We start from the raw sequence: 21,585 nt of genomic DNA on the forward strand, positions 1-21,585 counted from the left end.
TGAGTGGCGACCGTGCAACAATGTTGCCTGCCTGCCTGCGCCTGTATGCCACACAGCTGATGGCGTTGGCCCGATGTCCAAAGGCGATGTTCGAGCCGATCCCACTGGCTATATGATTTATGTCCCAGAAATGAGTTGGCGCCGTTTCCTTGGCTTTATTCGAGGGGAAAATGTTGTTTGTTTGCCCATCTCTTAGATAAATAATGTGGCCGTTGATCAAAAGGGTTTCAACTTTCAAATTTGGGATTAATTTTGCAAGATTTGATTGCATGAATGAACAGAAGGCTAATAAATATGTAAGTATAAATATATTTACTTAAACAAGACAGTAAATAAAATCATTCAAAATATTTATCGAAATTTTTTCGACATATCGTAAAGGATTTTCTCCTTAATATATATGTACACCCCTAATTCGAATACATTTAAACACAGTAGATAATCTTTTGTAATGTTTTTTATTAGAATAATGGAATTATAGAAAACGAAAAAAAAAAAAATAAATAAATTAGGAATTCTTTCTTATTTTGTACAACTTAAAGTAGTTGTTTTAAACATAAACCTTTCACTTCCGCGATTGGGAAGGCATTTCACAATTATGGTTTCCAATTTGGGAAAATATGTAATTTCGTTTCCTTGTATTTTTCGTTATACAGCCAACAAGTTGTTTCTTTTTAAAAGTATTCTTTGTATCACATAGCATTTCGCTATAAACCTACAACTAAGTTATATAAAATATAAAGTCCATTTCAATTGTTATAGTTACAACCTTAGATACAAGTGTATGTTTCTTTGTTCATTCATTTGCAATTTATTTTGTTTGCATTTGTACAAAGCATTCATCGTTCATCGCTATAGAGTTCATAACATGGCATTAACATGGTATATTGATATTGAGAGTATTCAAAAGCTAACAGGATACGCGCTATATGTAAAAAGATGTAAGAAGAAAGAGCGGCTGATGCAGCCTCCTCTTTGGAACTAATGCGATTCGTTAGTGACCTGAGCTTTGGACTAGTGTTTCGTTCATCTTATGGTTCGGCCATCTGACTGGCCACATGGGCGAGAATGAACTGATACTGCGTTTGGAACATCTGCTGATACATATCCAGGGTTTCCTGCTCCATGTTACTCTGGACATCTTCGGTTTCCAATTCTTCACGCTCCTCGGATTGTAAATCCTCATCTTCAGGGGTATCAGAGCCTTTGTAGCTTGTTCCGAACAAACTAACATTGCTTCCGGTAGACTCAGCCTCACTCTCCTCCTCGTCCTCGGCTTCTTCCCATTCAAGATCCTCTTCTGATAACTCAGAACCGTACATCGAACTGGCGCCTGTCTCATCATCATCATCATACTCATCATAGTCCTGATCACCTTCGGTGGAGGAGTCTGTGTTATACTCGGAAGTATCTATGCCAGATGAAGCACTCTCATTGCTCTCCACAAAGCCACTCGATGAATTTCCCTCATCCTCCTCCTCCTCTTCTTCATAATCATCTTCGTTGTCGGTGAACTCCTCAGACTGTTGACTCGCTTCGTTGGCTTCGGAACCAGTTGCAGGATCATCATCGGCGGCAGGAACTGGTGGAATGTTCATTCGATGCGCCACACGAACAGTCAGCTTGTTCTGTGCTTCATTTCCCTTGGACTTCTTTGGCTCCCAAATAGATTTTAAGCCGTAAATCTCATTGTAGGCGTCATACAGAAGCTTTACGAAGATGTTGACGTCCACGTTACTCATTTTGCGTTTTATACTGTAACGAAGCAAACGTTTCACAATGGTCTCGCTGTGGTCTAGTTTTTCGATAAGACGGCAATACTTTAGCTCTGCGAAAAGGCTCACAGTTTGCTCATCAATTTTCTGTAAAATATGAATACGTATTAATAAAGTTAAGGTTGAAATAAATAAGTATTCGCTCACCATTGGCTTGTCTTTACACATACGAGAAACAGGCTTAGAAATCGACCCTTTGTTCGCCTGATTAAGAGTTTGGATCTTGACTTTACGTTTGCGTTTAACATGGTTAACATGGTTAGAAGTTGACCAGTTATACATCAGCTTGGGGGACTGGATCTTGGCGCTTCTCTGGCGGCGCTTTTGGATTATCAAGTACTTCTTCCAAATTTGTTTCACATCGGTGTTCGAGTATAGGCTGCTAAGGGACTCGCTCCTGCTGCCCATGCTGCAATCCGAACTAATGCTACTGGCATCGTCCACCGTGTTGGAGATGACCATGGCCTGCAGGGTCAGGGAACTAGTTGCAGTGGGTGCTGCCAAGCAGTAGGTTTTGTTGTTGATGGAATTAACTGGCGGCGCTGGTGGTGTCAATGTGTGATCTTGTGTCAGGTCCAGAGGTGTCAGCGATGATGGTGTTAATTCTGGTGAAATAAACTCATCCGGCTTTTGGGTATTATTATTATTTGGTAGATTCTCTTTGTTCTTCTCTGTGTCGTTCTCCATTTCTAGTTTAGTTACCTTGATTATAGGTGGAGGCTGCTCCTTCTGGGAGTCTTTGCCAGACGCCTTATCCGGCTTATCTTTACCGACACAATAGTTATTTGGTTTGATGACATTTTCCACTAAAATTGAATTGATTTTTTGTGCATCGTTCTCATCCAACTTTTGTGGTATCTCTGTGTTTTCCTCTTCGCAACTACCCACTAGTCGGTCTTCCATCAAAGCATCCTTAATGGTTTCCTCTAGTTTATGACAGGCAACAACGGAAATTTCGGGTTTATCTTGGTTGGGAGCACAAGATGCTGGTTTGTCCTTCGTGGAAGGATCTTTAATATTTGTACCTTTCTCCTCTTCAGCACACTCAGTCCTTGAAGAAACTCCTTCTGGGGCAGCTTGAGCCTCTTTGGCTAATATATCTACTTTATCTTCCTTAATGTGAGCATTCATTGGATCTTGCTTAACTGGTGAAGGTTCCGCCTGCTTGGGAGCATCCATTTTTTTTGAAGAATTACCATCTGCTGAAGTTTTCTCCTCCATTAAGGCATCTTTCTTCATTGAAGCATATCCAGCTGCCTCCTTAGTTGGCCCAGCAGATGTTTTTGGTGCTCCCACCTTCTTGGGAAACTCTTGCAACTGCTGAATCTCCTCTTCCTTGATGTAATATGGAAAAGCATACGTTGTAAAATTCCAAAAATCCAAACCCTTCTCTGCGTCGTTGGGAAACTGCAATACGGACTTGCCAGTATGTGCCTTGCTCAATATACCCTTGAAATGGTCGCTCTCTGCATCCTCGTACACCAGCGTAATGGCAATACCCTTCGATCCAAATCTTCCCGCTCGACCAATGCGATGCAGATAGTCGACATGATCCCTGGGCGGATCGAGATTCACAATTAGGTTCGTGTGCGGCGAGTCCACGCCGCGGGCGAACACATCCGTGGCCACCAGAGTTCGCATTTTGAAGTAACGATAGCAATCGAAGACCTCCGAACGCTCTTCTTGGTTCATGGCACCCGAGATTAGGTGGCACTTGACGCCACGGCGGGCCAGATAGTTTCGGAACGAATCGGCGCGCATTTTGGAACTGGCAAAGAGCACGACCTGCTCGTAAGGCACCAGGTTAAAGATCTTGATGACCGCCTCCACCTTGCAATTCATCTGTTCGATGTTATTGATCTGCCTGGGCAGCTCGTAGACAAACTGACGGATGCCCAGAAGGACGGTGGCCCGCTCGCTGTTCGATATAAGCACCGGCTTGTTCATTGACTTGGCCAGCTGCTCGTCCAGATTCCTCTCGTAGGTGGCACTGCAAGCAATCTTTTGCATCTGTTGAGGCAATTTTCGAATCAGTTCGATAACGCTCCGGTAGAGCCCATTTAGTTGATATAGCTGATCAGCCTCGTCCAAGACGAGCAGATTCATATTGTTTAAACAAAGTACATTGTTCCTGTAGAGATGTAACAGTCGTCCAGGCGTTCCAATGACAACATCGCAATTCTTGATGCGTCTGCGATCGGTGATGACATCGATGCCGCCAATAAAGTAGCTTACCTTCAGTGTCGGCAGGAATTCGCCCAGGCAACTGATGGTCTCTTTCACCTGAACGGCTAGTTCGCGGGTCGGCACAATCACAAGGGCCTGCGGTGTCTTTATGCCCGCTTTGAAGCCCTGCAGGATTGCTATCGCATAGATCAGGGTCTTTCCAGTGCCGCTCTTGGACTGTACCAGCATGTCTATTGCGAATTGATGTTATAATTACAACAATAACCATCCTATTTAAGGCACTCACCCTTCCTAGTCAGCGCAATGGGTATGGCAGCCGCCTGGATCATGGTCGGTGTCAGGAAATTTTTGCTCTGCAGTCCGAGCACAATTTCGTGGCGAAGGTTGAGCTCGGAGAAGGTCTTCACCTTGCCGGGCGCCACATCATTGGTGCGCCGCTCACCTGTCGCCAGATTATGCGCTATTTCGCGCTGCATCATAAATGTTTTTCCTTCTTTTTTTGTTAACAATTTCAAAACGTTTCGGTTTACTGCGAATTATGCCGGAATAGAGATGGGAAAAGGGACGAGACGCTGGTGGCACTCACGGTATCGATATTAACGATGACACTTCACAACTATCGATATTGCTGATATTAACACTATCGGCACTTGTTTTTGTCAAACTTAAACACATCAAAATAATGTTTTTAAAAATTCTTTTAAAAACATTTTAAACTAATAATATAAGAATAATATACGATAAATACAAAAATCCGGGCTTATTTAAAACCATGTTGTGTGTTTTAAATAAATTAATTTGTTAAATTATTAATAAAAATAGTTTTTAATTGATAATTTAAAAGTTTAAAAGATAGTTTAAACATAAAAATAAATAAGTTTAATTTACCCAGTTTTCGAAACCATAAACGTTTCTACGATATACATTTGGTATTTAATATATTAATATATTACCATCGATTATAATCGAACGCACCTACGTTTTCTTATCTGGTATAAAAATACCAAATCACAGTTTTGAGTTAACTGTTGCCAGTATCTCCAAAACTGTACATATAGGCGGGTTATTTAAATTCGTAAATATTAATTTTCTTCTCAATAAAAGAAAATGTTAATGACAATGTTTCAAACAATAAAACGAAATTGAAGAAACAATAGTAATTTGTAGAAATAATAAAACAACTTTTAAATATATAAAAATATATATATTTAGAAATTATATTTACTTAAATACCTATTAAAATTCTGATCTAACAATAAAAATTTGTTTTGTTGCATTAAAAGAACGACATTATTTTATTGAAAGAAATTAATGAAGAATTTTAACTAATTTTAAGTAAGTGTTCGTAAAGTGGGGTAAGAATTTATACAAAATTTGAAAGAACTTCAAGAAAAGGAACTCTGTGTATATTTTGTTTACTAGTCATCGGCAATATAAATATAGTAGTCCGACTCATCGTTGTAATCGTAGGAAGCGGTTGGGCATGCTACCGAGTTCTGTGTTAACCTGGCTTGTTTTTCCTCATTGCTAAGCTTTTCAATTTCCTTTAGATTTGTTCTTTGCGTTAAGTAGAACCGAGAACATCTGCTTTTTGGTTTGAGACTTGGCAACAGATCGTTGAGCTTATCAATGCGTTCTTTGATTCTTTGGTTCAGAAGCATACGTATTGCATTGTATACTTTGAAATTCGTTAGGGCCTCTGTTTTTATTCCTACGTACTCGTCTCCCAATTTGAGAACGGTCCGAATTTTGTCCAATTGAGAGCTTAACTCTGGATTTCCCTGACAATCGGCCTCATATTTCCTTAAAATATCCTTAAGCATTTCGTTTATATCGAATGGCTGTAAAAGCACGTGACGTATGTTAGATTAACACCGATTGTATATTGTTTATACTTTCCTTCATTGTTGTTGTTGGTGTTATTGTTGTTGTTGTTCCTTGTGTTGGAGGGGTTTGATCTGGGGGTTTTTCACCCGTAGTCGGTGGGTCTTCACCATAAACTATGCCCAGCAAAATTAAATTTAATAACCAAAACATTGCACTGAATTTTAAAGAACTAAAATTAGTAACTGACGATTTCCAGAAAAAGACTCGTCTTTTTATAGGCAACACCGAAGGGTTGGAATGTGTTTTAATTAAGATAAAACTCACGTGTATTCAGGAAATAGTTAAAGTTTTATCAGTGAAATGTAATTATATTCCGTCACATTTCTCATTTACTGATAAGTTTTAATAGGGGAGAAATACTAAAACGCTCATTTGAGTAGAATTAGTATTTAGCAGAATGTGAAATATAATCGAGAGGGGACGATAGAACCAATATATTAATATTTACATATATAAATTATTTTCGAAGCGGAAAATTAAACAAAAAATTGCGAATGTTAGTAAATTATATTATTTGGTCCGAATTACGAAAAAAGAACCTAACCCAGTAGCCATTTTTCTAGGCATCATACATTCCCGTAGATTCGAAACCCGGGGACTCTCATTATTCAGAGTATTTTTCCGAAACATACATCAGCTACAACTTTCGTTTTAAAAATTCTATTATATTTTGGTACAAAATTGATTTAAGAATGTTCAAAATTAAGTTGTATGATGTGGGAATTTTTGTGCTCCTGACATCCATGCATGTATGCATGGTCCTTCAGCCGGTGATCGAGGCCAATGTCAATATGAAGGCATCCTATCCCGCTGTGGATAGGAGCTTGTGGCTTCAAGTGAGCTATAAGTACAACCATTGGATGTTGGTCAAGTCGATAATGTACTCGATGCTTGCGGTAGTGGGACTTTGGTACAGTCGGCATCTGCAAAGGCCTGCGGAACCATGCAGTGCCGAGGAAGTCAAAAATAGATGGCTAAGCAGGAATCAAATGGCTTCCAGAGGGATGGATTCGTTCAAATTTCCCATCAGGACTTTCATGTGGTTTGCAATTCCTTGGACATTGACCTGTTTCTGTAGCGGCTTGATCAACTATATTCGCCTTTATCTGGTGATTCAGCATTTTTGCTTTACCAACTGGCAGATCATTCAGTTATATGCAGAACTTCAGGTACTCTTCTGGCGTCGTCTTTTAGCCATGGCGGTGATTCCCTATTGGTCGCAGATCACCGGAGACGGCGGTTCCTTGGAGAAGTCCAATTTTCATGAAAATTTCATCACTTATGAGACTAATCTGTTGGATTGATCACGCTCTATTTGTATATTTTAAGTTCTAATTAATTAAAATGCAACTTTCAAACACAAACTATTGGACTTTCTTAATTGATTCTTGATACTTATGATTGAAACTTATTTATTAAGAATAATCTGACAATGTGCAGTTTCAAATATATATTTCTTTAAATAAATATATTGAATTGAATGCACAGTTTTAATTTTTGCAATAAAAGTGGCTTGTTTTAATTTATCTACTGTATTTCCATTGTTTACTCTTTTCTGTTGTGTCGCCCAGCGACAATAAACGACATTTTCTATCAACAAAAGAATAGAGTAAACTTTTCCATGAACTTTCCTGGCAGTTTATTGTCAGGAAAAACTTTGCCTCCACGAGGGAAATATGTGCGGCAATCACTTTTTCTTTTCTCACTTGAATAAATGTGTGAGAAAAAACTCAGTAAAATACAGGTAAAGCTTTGATTTGAAATCGCTTAAGATGAATGCTATAATAGTAATCCCAACAACACTGACAAGTCACTCAAACTAGTTCAGTTCACTTTAAATACGGGAAACTCTCCGAGAAAATTTCCAAATTGTACACCGACAATACAATTTACAAAACGAACATCAGTTGAGTTTCGGTCTTGATTGATCGTGCCTTGTGCCATCGACAGGATCAGCAGGACCTGGTACAGTTACGAGGCAGGGAAATAAACCCACACACTACCAGAAAGTTGTTTCCAGACTTTTCCCCACGTCACGAAAAGTTTCCAGTTCCCCAATTTCGGTCAAATACTGTTTTCAATTTGCTGGTAAGTTGAATTGATCTTTATATCTCTTTTAGTTAAAAAATTAAGACTTGAAGAACTTTAAGAATTCTAGAACAGGAAAGTAAATATTTCACAGCCATTGACAATATTTTTGCTTTTTTAAGTGCGTTTTATGTAGAAATATTAAATAAGGGATAAAGTATAACAAAATAAAGCACTTACCATTTCCAAGAGGTATTGTCAGTTGACCGTTCACTGAAAGAAAATAGAAGAGTTAATTAATTTAAAATTCAGATTTGGAACCTAGTACTATCCTAATATAATTTTTTGCCTGCATTTAGCCTTTACAATTAAAAAGTGTATTTATTTAATCTGATCTTGTTTTTTTGCAATTTTTTTTTTTCATTTTCTTATATATATATAAATAAAATCCTAAAGCGTTAAATATAAATACATTTCTTAGGTATTGGGTTATTATTATAGGGAATAATAATAGTCATAACAATTAAAACTAAAACATATTCAAATACCAGTAGATCAAAGTAGGTATCCCCTGATTATACTCTATAGTTTCATGCCCATCAAATCTGTAAGGATTATTCGATTAAAGCTTTTTATTGAAACCAAGAGATGCCATTATTTAAACCTATTTCTTGTCCTCTGATAACATTGACTCTTAATTTCGTACGGATTTTTCTAATCAATCTAGTATACCGTTTCTTTTCAGTTAATCGAGCACTGTTTCGGATTATGTTTCAGTCATTCGGTTTTGTACAAGGAAAGCAGTCACAGTGTATTTCTTTTAATACTTTATATTACACATCTTAAACAGATTTGGTTGCTCAATTTGCTTGAAATAGAAGCGTGACAAAATTATCAAAACCTTGTTACCAAAACCAGAAATCGAGCACGAAACAGCCACGCGACCGCGCACATCCTAAATCCCCCCGAAAAATTCCGATCGAACCATCCAACCATCCATCTGTTTATTAGTAATCCTTTCGAAGAGAAAATGCGCGGAGAACTGATGCTGCGCGGCGCTGCCCTGGCCAGGAGCATGAAACTGGGACGTGTTCGGATCAGTTATGTGCCCGTGCGCCATGTCACTGCCGGCTGTGGTGTCGGCGATGCCCCCAAGGGTGGCAAGGGTCTGGTCGTTGGCCTCTACGAGGAGGAAGCCGGCAAGGGGCCCAGGCTAACGCCCGCCGGCGAGACGGTCAACGATCGTGTCCAGGGCAAACTATCAGAGATGATCTGCGAGACGAAGCTAACAGGGCGACTGGGTCGCGGAAAGGTCTTCAATAATGTGGATACCGACTTTCGATCCATTTGTGTAGTCGGCTTGGGGCTCGAGGGTATCGCCTTCAATGAACTGGAGATGCTGGACGAGGGCATGGAGAATGTACGAGTGGCCGCGGGCATTGGCGCCCGATCACTGCAGAGCATTGGTTGCAACGAGGTGCATGTGGATAATATGGATTATCCCGAGCAGGCTGCCGAGGGATCAGCATTGGCCATCTGGCGATTTGAGGAGAATTTGGCCAAGAAACATCGCACCACCATACCGAAACTGGTGCTCTTCGGTTCACCCGATATGGAGTCATGGACGCGTGGCTTGTTCAAGGCGGAATCACAAAATTTGGCAAGAAGACTGGCCGATGCACCAGCCAATTGTATGACACCCACAATGGTGGCTCAGGCAGCGGTGGATTCTCTATGCCCGTGTGGCATATCCGTAGAAGTCCGTACCATGGAGTGGATCGAGCAGCAACATCTCAACTCTTTCCTAATGATTGCCAAGGGCAGTTGTGAGCCACCCGTATTTCTGGAGGTTGCCTACTGTGGCACTGCACCCGAGGATAAGCCCATTTTGCTGGTCGGGCAGGGCATTACATTTAATTCCGGCGGAATCAATCTCCGCCCGTCCAAGGGCATGGATGAGTTTCGTGGCGATCTCACTGGCGCCGCCTGCATTTTGGCCGCCATGCGAGCCGCCGCCGCCTTATCCCTGCCCATTAATATAACGGCGGTGATTCCGCTTTGCGAGAATATGCCCTCGGGAATGTCCTGCAAGCCCGGCGATGTGGTTACGTTGCTCAATGCCAAATCGATGGCCGTCAGGAATATCAGCCGAACCGGAGTGGTGGTTATTGCCGATCCCATGCTCTATGGACAGATGACGTACAAGCCACGTCTGGTCGTGGACGTTGGCTCGATGTGTAAGGGTGTAAAGAAGGCCGTTGGTGGCGGAGCCACTGGCATCTGGTCGAATTCGCATTACATCTGGAAGCAATTCCAAAGGGCTGGCTCCCTCACCGGCGATCGTCTGTGGCGCTTCCCCCTGTGGCGTTATTACAAGGATCGTGTTGCCGAGCATAAAAGTTTCGATCTGTTGAACGATGGCGATGGCTATGCGTCATCCTGTCTGGCAGCCGCTGTCCTTCACGAGCTGGTGCCCTGCAGTGATTGGGCGCATCTTGATACCTATGGCACTGGTTTGTTGAGTACCTATGGTCTCGTCCCATATCTAACCGCCGGACGGATGACCGGTAGGCCGACGAGGACGATAGTGCAGTTCCTTTACCAAATGGCTTGTCCTGCCGATACGCCCAAATAGGATAATGAATCAATTGAATCTAGGGATTATGTTTAGTTGATTCCATATGACAATCAGAGGACTTCCCCGGCCCCGGGCGTATTCATTTTGGCTTCAAACGTGCATAGATAACACGATGATGACCATTTTACTTACAAGAACCATAATCTTGTTGAATGTTTGTGTTTCAAGTTTATTGACGCGGCCATACCCCAGGGTTGGATCATAGAAGAGAGAGGCATTTCAAGGCCTAAAATATCGTCAAAATTGCCAACAGATAAAATCATTGTAAATTATGTAAATTAAGACTTTCGGCTGTCTATAACAGAATGTAATAAATTTTTGGGTATTTAAAATCTATTTAACCATCTTTATATTGTTTCAGTTGGTTTAAATTGGTTGGTTTTCTTTCTCTAAGTCAAAACTATAGTATCCTTTTTCCACTCCACCTGCACTCTGTACCATTTTAAGCCCAAAATGACGTGTCATAATCCCACCTTCAATGAAATGACTTGAACTAAGTTTAAGGGTAAGTATAAGCTACAGATTTGGTCAATTTAATGATTTTCCCATTCAATTGTAGCTGGAAAATGTCCCCACTAAACTGCAGTCCAAGGACCTTCTCGATGGTCTTTCCAACAAAGTCAGATAAACACAAAGAACTCGGCCGCACCATGGTCTCCTTTCCAATTCGACTTTTGGCATATCAATAAAGTTAAGTCAGACGGGGGAGGAAAGACAGGACATAGAGTGACAGGATATTCCAGAGTTTGTGTGGCAAAGTTTTAGCAGCACGTTATTGATGCTCGGCTCAGCGGCAGCTTGGGCTAAAATTTTCAAACTTTGCACCATAGACGTGCTCCTGCTAAGGCTAAGGACAATTGAAAGACTTCCCTCAGTGCACTCTATTTGTCGACTAATTCAATTGGTCGACGTAAAAACGCTTTAGATTAATACTCCAGATCAGGGCTATGAGTTGGCACAAAAAAGCTGAAAAACTCACTCACAGGACACGCATGCATTTTTAAACCATTTCTCAGCCAAAGTGCCTGCATTTGACACTCCACACATCATTTATCATTAGCCATAGTTTCAATTGAGGTTTCGATTTCTGTGTGCCTGTTCCCCTTTTTTTTTCGCCATTGAAGTGCTAATTGCAACAAACTCAATAATGAAAATGTGTGCCAGGCAACAGCTAATCTGTCAATGCCAATATTTTATGTCGCCCCCTCTCCCAATATATGGCTTTAAAAATATTTGCAAACATTTTTCACTACCTTCTGGTCAAAAACATGGCCTGAATGCACAGCGGAAAATGGTATTTAAAGGTGTGATTAAGGAGTTTTATTTGTGAAAAGGTAAGTATGTATTTCGTAAGCTAAAATCGATCTTTCATATTATTCTTATAATATTTTTGCAGTTATACATTATATTATTTTATTTGCATTCCTTTGAAATATATGTAAATGACTTATTACCTTGTAGCAATTAATATTTATCTTTTATAATACAAAAACATGTATTTTTAGTGTTCTTTTAAACTGAAATCCATCTTAAATGATTTCCAAAACTATCCTGATAAATGATAAAACACACTTCACTATAAATATTTTGTTTTATAAACTCCTAACAAGTAAATTATACGCTCCTAAGCCTTACAGATTTTATTAACAGTGATTTTGTATTATAAAAATTGTACCAATAACTCATTTTCTGCGATCCCATTCTAAAAATAGAATATGGCATAATTATTCAAAGTGTTTTCCCGTCTGCTATATAGTTCATTCCAAGCCCTGTCAACTTTGGTAATGATAAAGTGTTTCATTATGGGCCGTGGCCTCCCCCCCTTTCGAATTCGTGCAAAACTGCTGACAGCAAAGTGGGGGGGTGGAGGGGGAAAGGCAGGAAAATGTGGAAAAATCCAGAGAAAGAGCAGACGGAGACCGACAAACCTGTGTGAGAGAGGTGTAAAAACTTTTATGGCTTAATTCTGCACCAGCTCTCGTCTCTTTTTTTGGCAGTGTTGTCAGCAAGTTGGTTGCCTGCCAAACAGAGTTTCCACCACGCCAACTACACAGCTAGGCTGCGCACTTTTCCGGGCTTGAAACTATTAAAGTGTCACTTGGTTGAGTATAGTTGTCGCACTCTTTGGTTGGGATTAATTTCGAGCTTATATAATTAAGGGAAAGGTTACGCCTGTCTCTTACAAAACTTTGAAGTAATAAACTTATTGCGCTTTAAATTTGATTATAATCAGACGGATATAATTAAAGGGATACAGGTCAGTCCGTGTTGGTGCATTGGCCTTTGCTGTCATTTGTCTGTCACAACGATATGATCTGTTGGCCATCTTCCGCCTTCATTTTGGCCTTCTCCTCGTTCTACTAGCCATCACAATTATCCGTCCCGGCCCCCATTCCCACCCACTTTCCATGAGAATGCTTCTCTGTATTGTTATTTATGACGGGCATTGGCAGGAAACGGATATGCGTGCTTGGACGTCAACGTGTCACAGCCAGCAGAGTATGATGTTGGCCCCCTTTCCGGCGGCTCTTTCACTGCCACTGTCATTTGGCTGTGGCCAATGCCAAAGTTGGCCGCCAGACAAATCGTTTCGACCAGGTTCGAGAGCAGAACACACACATGCACACCCATTATTATTATTCCCCGCATCCAATCGATCCAGTTTCAGTCCAGTGCAGTTCAGAGTTTGATGGATGCAATTCGTCTGAGTTGTGATAGTTAACTGTCGGAAAGGTCAGCTGTTGGTGTCGACAAACAATCAAGGTTGGAAAAAATTTTTATGTCATTCAATGAAAAGTCAAATGTTGTTTTTAAGGTTTAACCAAGACACTAAACTACAAATGCTGTTACTACAAACTTCAGTTTCCAAACGAAATCTTTAATAAACCCCACATTTAACAACTACAAATACTGAAGCTTTCCACCAACCAATTTGGGTAAGCATTAAAGGCAATTTCGTGGCATTTTCTGCATAACTAAAGGAGTAAAAGAAGGGTCGGTGGTATATAAACAACCATAACGAAACCATTTAAAGAGCACATTAAGCACACCGGTTATGTGTGTGTGTGAACTGCGTGTTTTGCGGGGATGCTATCCTCTCTCGTTTGGGGTTCCAATGCAGTCAGGCAGACGGACAGACGGACAGACAGACGGACAGGCGGACAGCAGCAAACTCCTATGCGTAATGCCCATAAATGTTGTGTTGTGGTCAAAGCCAGCCAGTGCACCCTGTGCCACGCCCTTGCTTTACCACAGCATTTCCTGCCACCGCCTCCCACGTCCCCAAAGCAAGCACAACCACAGAATGAAGTCGCTTTTAATTAATGCCATAGCACACACATATAGTCATGGTGCATAAATTGCTGCGAAAAAAAAAAAATAGGGAAAGCGTACCCAAAAATGAGGTCTACAATTAAATTTTCCCCGCTCTCTTATTTTCCAATTCAATTTGGGGGTGGCATTAAATGCAAATTTGTACAAATTAGTCCTTGAAAATATTGTGCACATTTAGTATTAGTTAGAGGTGCTTTAATTGCTCTTGATCCACTCGTGTTTATATTTAATTACTTTCATTAAATCCTGATTGTAAGCCACAACAAATGGCCGCAAATTTCAGTCAATTTAATTAGAATCATTTTTAGAAATGCAAGTAAATAAATTAAAAAAGGATTTGTTAAAGGTTGGAAACAAGCTTGGAAAAGAGTTGACATTTTTCTAGGAAAAGTAAATATTTTCTTATTGAGAAAAATATATGTCATATATTTTCTTGTGCTTCCATCTCCATAATTCCATCAATATCAAGCCTGTAAAGTCAAGAATATTGCGATGCATAGCACACTTTTCAGCGAGCACTTAGGAGCAAAGGAAACACAGACAGACACACGCATTGCCTGTCACGGAAAATCCACTTAAAATGACTGCCAACTGTCAGAGTGTCACCTGTTCGAGCCTCGTGGGCAAAAAGGCGACATCAGCGATCCGGGAAATCAACGAAAATGGAGCAACAATCGTGAAAATGGCTGCGCTAGATTGTCACTTCTTCTTTTTTATATTCTTTCTCTTTTTTTGTGGCCACTTTTTAGGAATTTCTTGTGTTATTTTTGTAGCTACCGCCCTTTGTGCTGCCTTTTCGCGCACAATTGAGAATTTATAAAAAGCGGATGTTGTGTTTTCCGGCGGAAAAAACTTGGCTGCAGGGCTGCACCCAAAGAAACTTAACAAAAAGCTAAAAAAAAAATTATAGAATGAATGAAAAGAAATGGAAAAAAAAGTGATTTGCGTTCACCGGAAACGAGGCAAACTTGATTCAATTCAGAGACGTAAATGAAAAACAGAATGACGGCGACGAAGGTGGCGTTGGCCAAAAGTCAAGGCAGCTCGGTAATCAAAGCTCAGAACGAAGCCCAGTTGTCGAGTTGCATTTGTTTTGGAGGCCAAGGATAATTGAAGAACTGACAAAATAAAAATGTTAACAAGAGCTAAAGGGAAAAGAGAAGAAAAACTGGATTTTTTGTGTCTTTTGTAGGTTCTTAGGATTTCGACTTGAGCTTATTGTGTTCTTTTGCGTTTTATTTTATGTAAAAAAGCAGCATTTTATATTGATCTTAAGCGGAATTTGTATACCCTTACAGAATATTATAATAAGCGAAATAATATATATATACGAAAGATCGTTGTCGAAGTTAGCTTCTGTTCTTATAATAATAAAATATTGTAGTTCCAGTGAATATCTTCTCGTTCTCCCCCTCTGTATATCAGACTCTCCTACTCTCTCCCCCACTCTCTTAACTCAGACTCCCCTTCGGTGTGCCTATCGCTCCCTGCGTTTCTCTAGAGACACCTCTTACTCTCTAACACTCTCTCCCCATCTCAAGCGGGAACTCTTACTCTCTCGCTCACACTTTCTCTGTTCTCTCTCCCTGGGGACTATAAATACAGCCACTGGCTTCGCGCTTGCCTCATTCTGGTCGCGGCCTCCCCGCTGGTAACATCTCTGGTGATAGTGATAGTGATTAGTCTTTGACCCCAAAAATATCACCTGACCAATGAAATACATCTGGATAACCAGGAAGACTTCTCGAAGATTAGCTTGCTTTCTTGTTAAGAACTTAATTATTTAATGTATTACTGAAATTTAATTACTTAAATATAATTAATATTAATAAATATAAATATGTACATACATACATATAATCTTCACTTAGACAGAGGTGCCCATAAAAATCACTAAAAGTTTAAATATCATAAAAAGTGACAAAAAGAATGAAATTTAAATTTTAAACTTGACAAGAAATAACAAACACTATAAATTAATATCAATATAATATAAGCAAATCTTAAGAATTTTGTAGAAACCTTTTGATTATCAAAAAATATAAAAATTAATCACAAAAAGAGCCTTTCAAATATATAATCATAAAATGTTTCAGGGTAACTTCACCCAATCCAAATATATACATCTTAAGCTATTTTAATTAATTTATTTGCAAAATAGTGCATAATACACATTTAAATACCTTGCAATGGAAAATATTTAATGCTTTTGACACACAAATTCATGCATTTCTCTAGCTTTTGAAATGAAATTACAAATTACACAAACATATGTATATATGTATATATAATGCCACACATAAATAAGTGTCCTGCCGCATTTCAATTTATTATGAACCTACACCCCGCTGGAAAATCTCATGGTTTGCTAAAATTAAATTTTCAATTATGCGCAATGGATTATGTAATTCTATGCCAAAACACTGATTGCATTTAGCTTCATATTTTAATAGTGCATGCAGCGATGGCATTTTCATTTTATTTTTGATTTATTTGACGCACAAAATCCCGCAAAATCCCATTTGTTTTTATGGTCCAGTTTTCATTATTATTATTTTTTTATGTTTGTTGCATGCAAATTGATATTTCTGTGACATGGAAGAGGAAAATAGAAATTTGTCAGATAGTGTGACATAATTGAGTTTGATTAAGCCTATAATGAGGCGGCTCTGTGCTGTGGCAATCCCATTTCCTCGATGAATAAGCAGAAAATATTAACAAAATATATTTTCGCTTTTCTTTTTATTTATTTTTGTTTATTTCCGGGGTGTAAAAAAGGAAAAAGGAAACACGACGTTTAACACGTTGATAAGCTCGTTTCTTATCCGCCCGGAAAACCCAAATCAAATGCACCGACAACTTGATCCCATTCACCCGGGGAAAATCCAAAAGGAAAATATCCCCCCAAAGGGCAAAAAACACGGAGAAAAACAAGCACACCTAAGCGCACACGCACACACATGGGCTATCAAAATATCCTTGGCTCAAAGTCCTTTGGCAATCCAATTGAATTATGTTGCCAAGCATTTGTGAGCTGGTCCGAAAAAGCTGTCAGCCAATTGAGTCAGGTTAAAACCGGGCCAGGTCTTCTCTTACCTTTCTCTTACTTGGCCAGCAAAAGAAACAAAAAGTAAACCCCATTCGCAATTATCATTAAGTATTCAGTATATTCTTCGTGTCGAAACTTTATCAATAAATCTGTTTAATTAGCCGAGACCGAGTCAACCTGCTTAATGAATTTTCAATCCCCTCAGTCTTATACATTTTTCAACTTTAAATTGTTTTTCACTTGGCATTTTTCCCACCTTTGCTTTTTCTGTTATAACTGTTATACGACCATTATAGGCAGCCTCTCACTTGCGTTAAATTTTACGACCATTTTTGGCCTTTTACGGGCCTGCCAAGAGTGACTTTGCCAAAAGAATATAAGATTGTATATATATATATTTGTTTTTCTTTTCTTTTCTGCGCACAAGAATGCCAAAAAGAAATTAAAATTGATTTTACACTGTTGAATGGACACAAAATGTTGGTTTTGTTTCGTTTTTTCAGTTTGACTTTTAAAGTTTTCCTGATAGCTCTTTACTTTAAGTTTTCTTGTTGTTCTATTAAATGCTTCACATTTAAGCCATAATCTGTACAGGCTAATGGCATATCATATCATTTGCCACTTTTGTTGCCGAACTTTTCATTTGACCAAGTTTTTGGAGGGGGAAGCTTAAGCCAGACAAAAGTCCCACAAGATAAGCAAGAAATCTGCAGTGCATACATTTGCCAAAAAGTAAAATAAAATAAAATACAGCGAAACAAGGGGAATAATACAGGAAGAATGAAAGGAAACTTTGGCAGGGACAAGTCATGGAACAGAAATTTCTATTTAATAACGCCAAAAGAGAAATTACACTGCAGCATTCCGTTGGCCCCGAAAAGCGTGTGTGTGTGCCTGTATGTATCTGTGAGTATTGTATTACGACTGCATTAATTTATGTACGAAATGGCATAACCCCGCCATGCACAGCACGTACCGAATGGAGCGATCTCTGTGGAGCTGTAGAGCTGTGGAGCTGTGAGATGCGGCCAAAAGTCAGACAGCCAGAAAGCGATGCCACACTGCAAGATGCAAAGCCAGTCGGAAGCGAACAGGAACAGGAAGCGCAAATGCAGCTGACGACGATGCTGCAAGGACACTCTAGCGCGTGTCTGTGCACTGGAAACAATTATGCAAAAGAGTCTATAACTCAAAAATATTTAAACAATATGTTTACAATAATGTTTAACATTTTTGATGACCTTAATCACTTCGGGAAACAATAATTTCTATACCCTTGCAGAGAAAATCTATCATAACTAAGCCAAAAATGCATTAATTTCAATTCGAAAAGCTGTTCTGCATTACTTTTTATAAGGTTATAAAATCTACATATTGAGTTTTTAAATTAAAGAAAATTTAATTTTTGTCAAATTTTGAAATTTCATTTTATAAAATTTTTATCCATAAAATTTCGAAAATAAATTTTAAAAAATAACTTCCTCCCAAACATGGCTAGATCGATTCTGCTTTTTATGCTGATCAAGAATATATATGACTTATAGGGTCGGAAATGACTCCTTCTTTGCGTTTCAAGGTTCTGACTAAAATTATAATGCTGATATTTATCAATAATTTTATATAACATTTTTTTCGACAATTTAAAATTTAATAAATTCATAACTAAGCTAAAAATACATTAATTTCAATTCGGAAAGCTGTTCTGTGCTAGTTTTTATACGGGTAAAAAATCTGCATATTGAGTTTCTAATTTAAAGAATATTAAATTTTTGTCAAATTTTGACATTTCAATATATAACATTTTAGTCATAAAATTTCGAAAATAAATTCGAAAATAAAAATTACTTCCAAACATAGCTAGATCGATTCGGCTTTTGATGCTGATCAAGAATTAATAAGATTTATATGGTCGGAAATGGCTTTTTACCGGGTTACAAGCTTCTTACTAAAATTATAATACCCTGCAAGAGTATAATAACTATATAACAAAAATATAATCTTTTTGATCATACTTTTCCTTTCCAAATGTCTCAATTATCATTAAGTAAACACAATTTTCAAAACTAAACTCTAACCCTTTTGCCAGTGTGTTAGCATTTGTGGCAAATGCTGATTGCAGGCTCATTATCTTCGTATCCTAGCTCATACCCACAGGATTTGTATCCGTATCTGCATCTGCATCGGCAGCCGCATCTTTTGCCTGACATTGCAATGAACGAAATCGTCTGTATTACCATATTCCCTCTTTTCAACTGCCTTTAAAGCCCGGGCCAAACAGTTGGCCTAAATGTATGCCAAGTTTTTCGGTTTCTGTGCTGAGCTAATATGGGTTAAAGTGTCCTGTGTCCTAAACAAACGACCAAAGGACCCAAGTCAAACAATGGAGAGCAAAAGAAGAAGGAAAAAAAGAACGGAAGGACCAACACTTCTCCTTCTCTATCTCTCACAATGTTTGCTTGTTGCTTATTTCCTTTTGTTTCCCATTTCCAGTCCGCGTTTCCAACTCGGTAATTTACATCTAAATGGAATGATGGGCGTTGGAGCGGCGGCTCTTTAAACACACATGACTGTTGGTATTGCGGTGAGCAGCGATGGTTGCACCATGATGGTAGCTCTAATGTTCAGCTTCCTCTTGGCTATCTGTTTTCACAATTTATTCGAAGAGGAAAAAGGAAAATGGAGGGAAAACCCCAGGTAAACGACTGTTATTCTTTTCTTTTAATAGTTTGATCATTTAATATATTTGTAGGCTTGAAGTATTTTATATTTTAAAGATTTGAATTAAATAATGGGTTTGAAATCCTTTCAAATATTTTATTAAATGTTCGAAATTCTAAATTCTATGGAAATAAGTTGTAGTGAATTTTAAAGATATGAATTTAAGTAAAACAAATTTATGACCCTCAAACAATATTTATTCTGCCCAAAAATTTGTAACACTATTTTGAATGACCTACATTTTTAGTAAGTAAGCTTTTATTTCAAGAGAAGAGATATTTTATTATATTTAAAATATAGTTATAATTTTATTATATATGTCCTTATGTTCTGGAACCCACAACACCCAAATATTACTATATATCCTTAATCCCTAAAACCGATTTTCCGCTTCGTGCCTCAACATTACAATCCAGGTGTCGCACTCGAATTGACTGCATTATTGTTAATTATTTCAGTTCCTACAAGGGAGCCAGTTGCTGGACATAATTCGAATAGGGTCACGCCCACCAACAAATTGGATGATGACTGTGTGTGTTTCTGTGTGTGTGACTGACATTTCAGCTTGTCCTTAGCAAGGATTTCAATGCGGTGGCATTTATGTCTATGTGTGTGTGTGTTTGGAATTTGCATTTGAATGACTTCACTTCACTAGGGAGAGTGGCTCACCTCAGTGCAAGTTATGCAACTCAATTTGAATGTAGTAGCACGTCGAGGGGCGAGACCTTGGCCAAAAGGACGTGTATATCCTAGATTACGGTTAACTGTTTATAATGCACTGGCAACGAGACTCTATGCTAATTACACAAGCAAAAAAAAAAAGCACAGAGAGAGTGGGATACATAATTGAAAAATTAAATATGCTAATGGAAAATGCATTTTGTTTACTCAAACTGGCGCTCGTTTTGTGTTGACAGAGCGTAATCGAAAATACAACTCCGTGCAGTTGTTGAATTTATAAATGAATTCATAAACTTTTGTTAAATGAAAACGGGATTGTTTAATGGAATTTATCTTCTTTTGTTGTTTATGGGTCGCAAAAGGGAAGCAAGCTTTAAGCGACATTTTACTTTATCGCCCACAAAAACCCGACCCAGATTTTCGCTATCTTTCCCGGCAGTTTATTGTCCTCATCATTTACGTCGATATAATCTCCCTCCGCCTTCGCCTGCCTTCCATTCACAATGGAAACCAATTAAGTTCTGTCACATCATTTTAATGAAATTAAAATTAAATCACTGCGAATAAATACGCGCATGATGGATGGATAAACAAAAAGTTTTTTGTTTTGGTTTTTTTCCTTGTGGCCTGACTGAAGAACCACAGGAATTGTTTTGTCTCAAGGCTGATGCTGCTGCTGCTACTGACTCTTTTAAAATTCAGGGCATGCCCAGAGGCGTCTGACAGACCCACTCAGCGAAGGGGAACCCCCTCAGAGTCCCCCTGGTTTTTTCCTAGCCACCGTTGTAGACTGACTGACTACATGAACAAGGTGCTGCCTGATTGCCGGCGGCCACAGCTGCTCCATGAATCCTTAAGTGACTATGAAGCCAATAAGAAAAAAAAAAAAAGCGAAATAAATAAAACAAGAAACGACCATATAATATCCGGTTTAGTAAGCGAAAAGTGTTGCCTAGATTTTAGGGCTTTCGGAATTTTATTTATAGTGATAGTAGTAGTATTGCGTAGGATTCTAACTTGTCAAAAATATTTATATAAATTGTTTATTCTTAAAAATAAATTCATTATAATAAAATTGCCTTTTCTTAATAATTATTTGTCTGCTTTTAAGTGCATTTTTAACTTAATTTAAAATATTATTCTTGACTTAATGCTATGTTTTCTTAATAACATATATTTTCTCCTTTCCCTTAAGTAACTTACGGGCATACCCTTCAACTCCCCAAATTGCAGGGTATAAAAAAAGAGCAAAAAGTAAAATAAAAATGAACAACAAGATAAAACGGGTA

The 21,585-nt window shown here is 38.6% G+C and overlaps 3 protein-coding genes across 3 annotated transcripts; 2 read left to right on the plus strand and 1 right to left on the minus strand.

The window, feature by feature from the left end:
• Positions 1-439: 439 nt before the first annotated feature.
• On the minus strand, positions 440-4,556 carry Gem3 (Gemin 3). The gene is made up of 3 exons (XM_020953296.2): positions 4,249-4,556; positions 1,923-4,192; positions 440-1,862 (listed from the first exon to the last, which is right to left on the minus strand). Exons 1-3 carry the CDS (start codon positions 4,439-4,441, stop codon positions 1,032-1,034), a joined length of 3,294 nt encoding a protein of 1,097 aa, XP_020808955.2. The 5' UTR covers positions 4,442-4,556; the 3' UTR covers positions 440-1,031.
• A 1,847-nt stretch (positions 4,557-6,403) lies between these two features.
• LOC110184749 (uncharacterized) lies at positions 6,404-7,213 on the plus strand. Its single transcript, XM_020953379.2, has one exon. It carries the CDS (start codon positions 6,542-6,544, stop codon positions 7,151-7,153), a length of 612 nt encoding a protein of 203 aa, XP_020809038.1. The 5' UTR covers positions 6,404-6,541; the 3' UTR covers positions 7,154-7,213.
• Positions 7,214-7,562: 349 nt separating this feature from the next.
• On the plus strand, positions 7,563-10,851 carry S-Lap3 (Sperm-Leucylaminopeptidase 3). The gene is made up of 2 exons (XM_020953393.2): positions 7,563-7,937; positions 8,623-10,851. Exon 2 carries the CDS (start codon positions 8,908-8,910, stop codon positions 10,510-10,512), a length of 1,605 nt encoding a protein of 534 aa, XP_020809052.2. The 5' UTR covers positions 7,563-7,937; positions 8,623-8,907; the 3' UTR covers positions 10,513-10,851.
• Positions 10,852-21,585: the final 10,734 nt, after the last annotated feature.

This window comes from Drosophila serrata, unplaced genomic scaffold (genome assembly GCF_035046125.1).
Source record: "Drosophila serrata isolate PLE 108 unplaced genomic scaffold, ASM3504612v1 contig_359, whole genome shotgun sequence".
Classification (NCBI taxonomy): domain Eukaryota; kingdom Metazoa; phylum Arthropoda; class Insecta; order Diptera; family Drosophilidae; genus Drosophila; species Drosophila serrata.

What these genes read in the sequence shown, in the direction of transcription:
- Gem3 (XM_020953296.2), bottom strand. Translation starts at nt 4,441, where the DNA reads ATGATGCAGCGCGAAATAGCGCATAATCTGGCGACAGGTGAGCGGCGC. An exon ending in CATTGCGCTGACTAGGAAGG is followed by an intron (nt 4,193 to 4,248) that starts GTGAGTGCCTTA and finishes AATTCGCAATAG; the next exon opens with ACATGCTGGTACAGTCCAAG. An exon ending in TGTGTAAAGACAAGCCAATG is followed by an intron (nt 1,863 to 1,922) that starts GTGAGCGAATAC and finishes CATATTTTACAG; the next exon opens with AAAATTGATGAGCAAACTGT.
- LOC110184749 (XM_020953379.2), top strand. Translation starts at nt 6,542, where the DNA reads ATGTTCAAAATTAAGTTGTATGATGTGGGAATTTTTGTGCTCCTGACA.
- S-Lap3 (XM_020953393.2), top strand. Translation starts at nt 8,908, where the DNA reads ATGCGCGGAGAACTGATGCTGCGCGGCGCTGCCCTGGCCAGGAGCATG.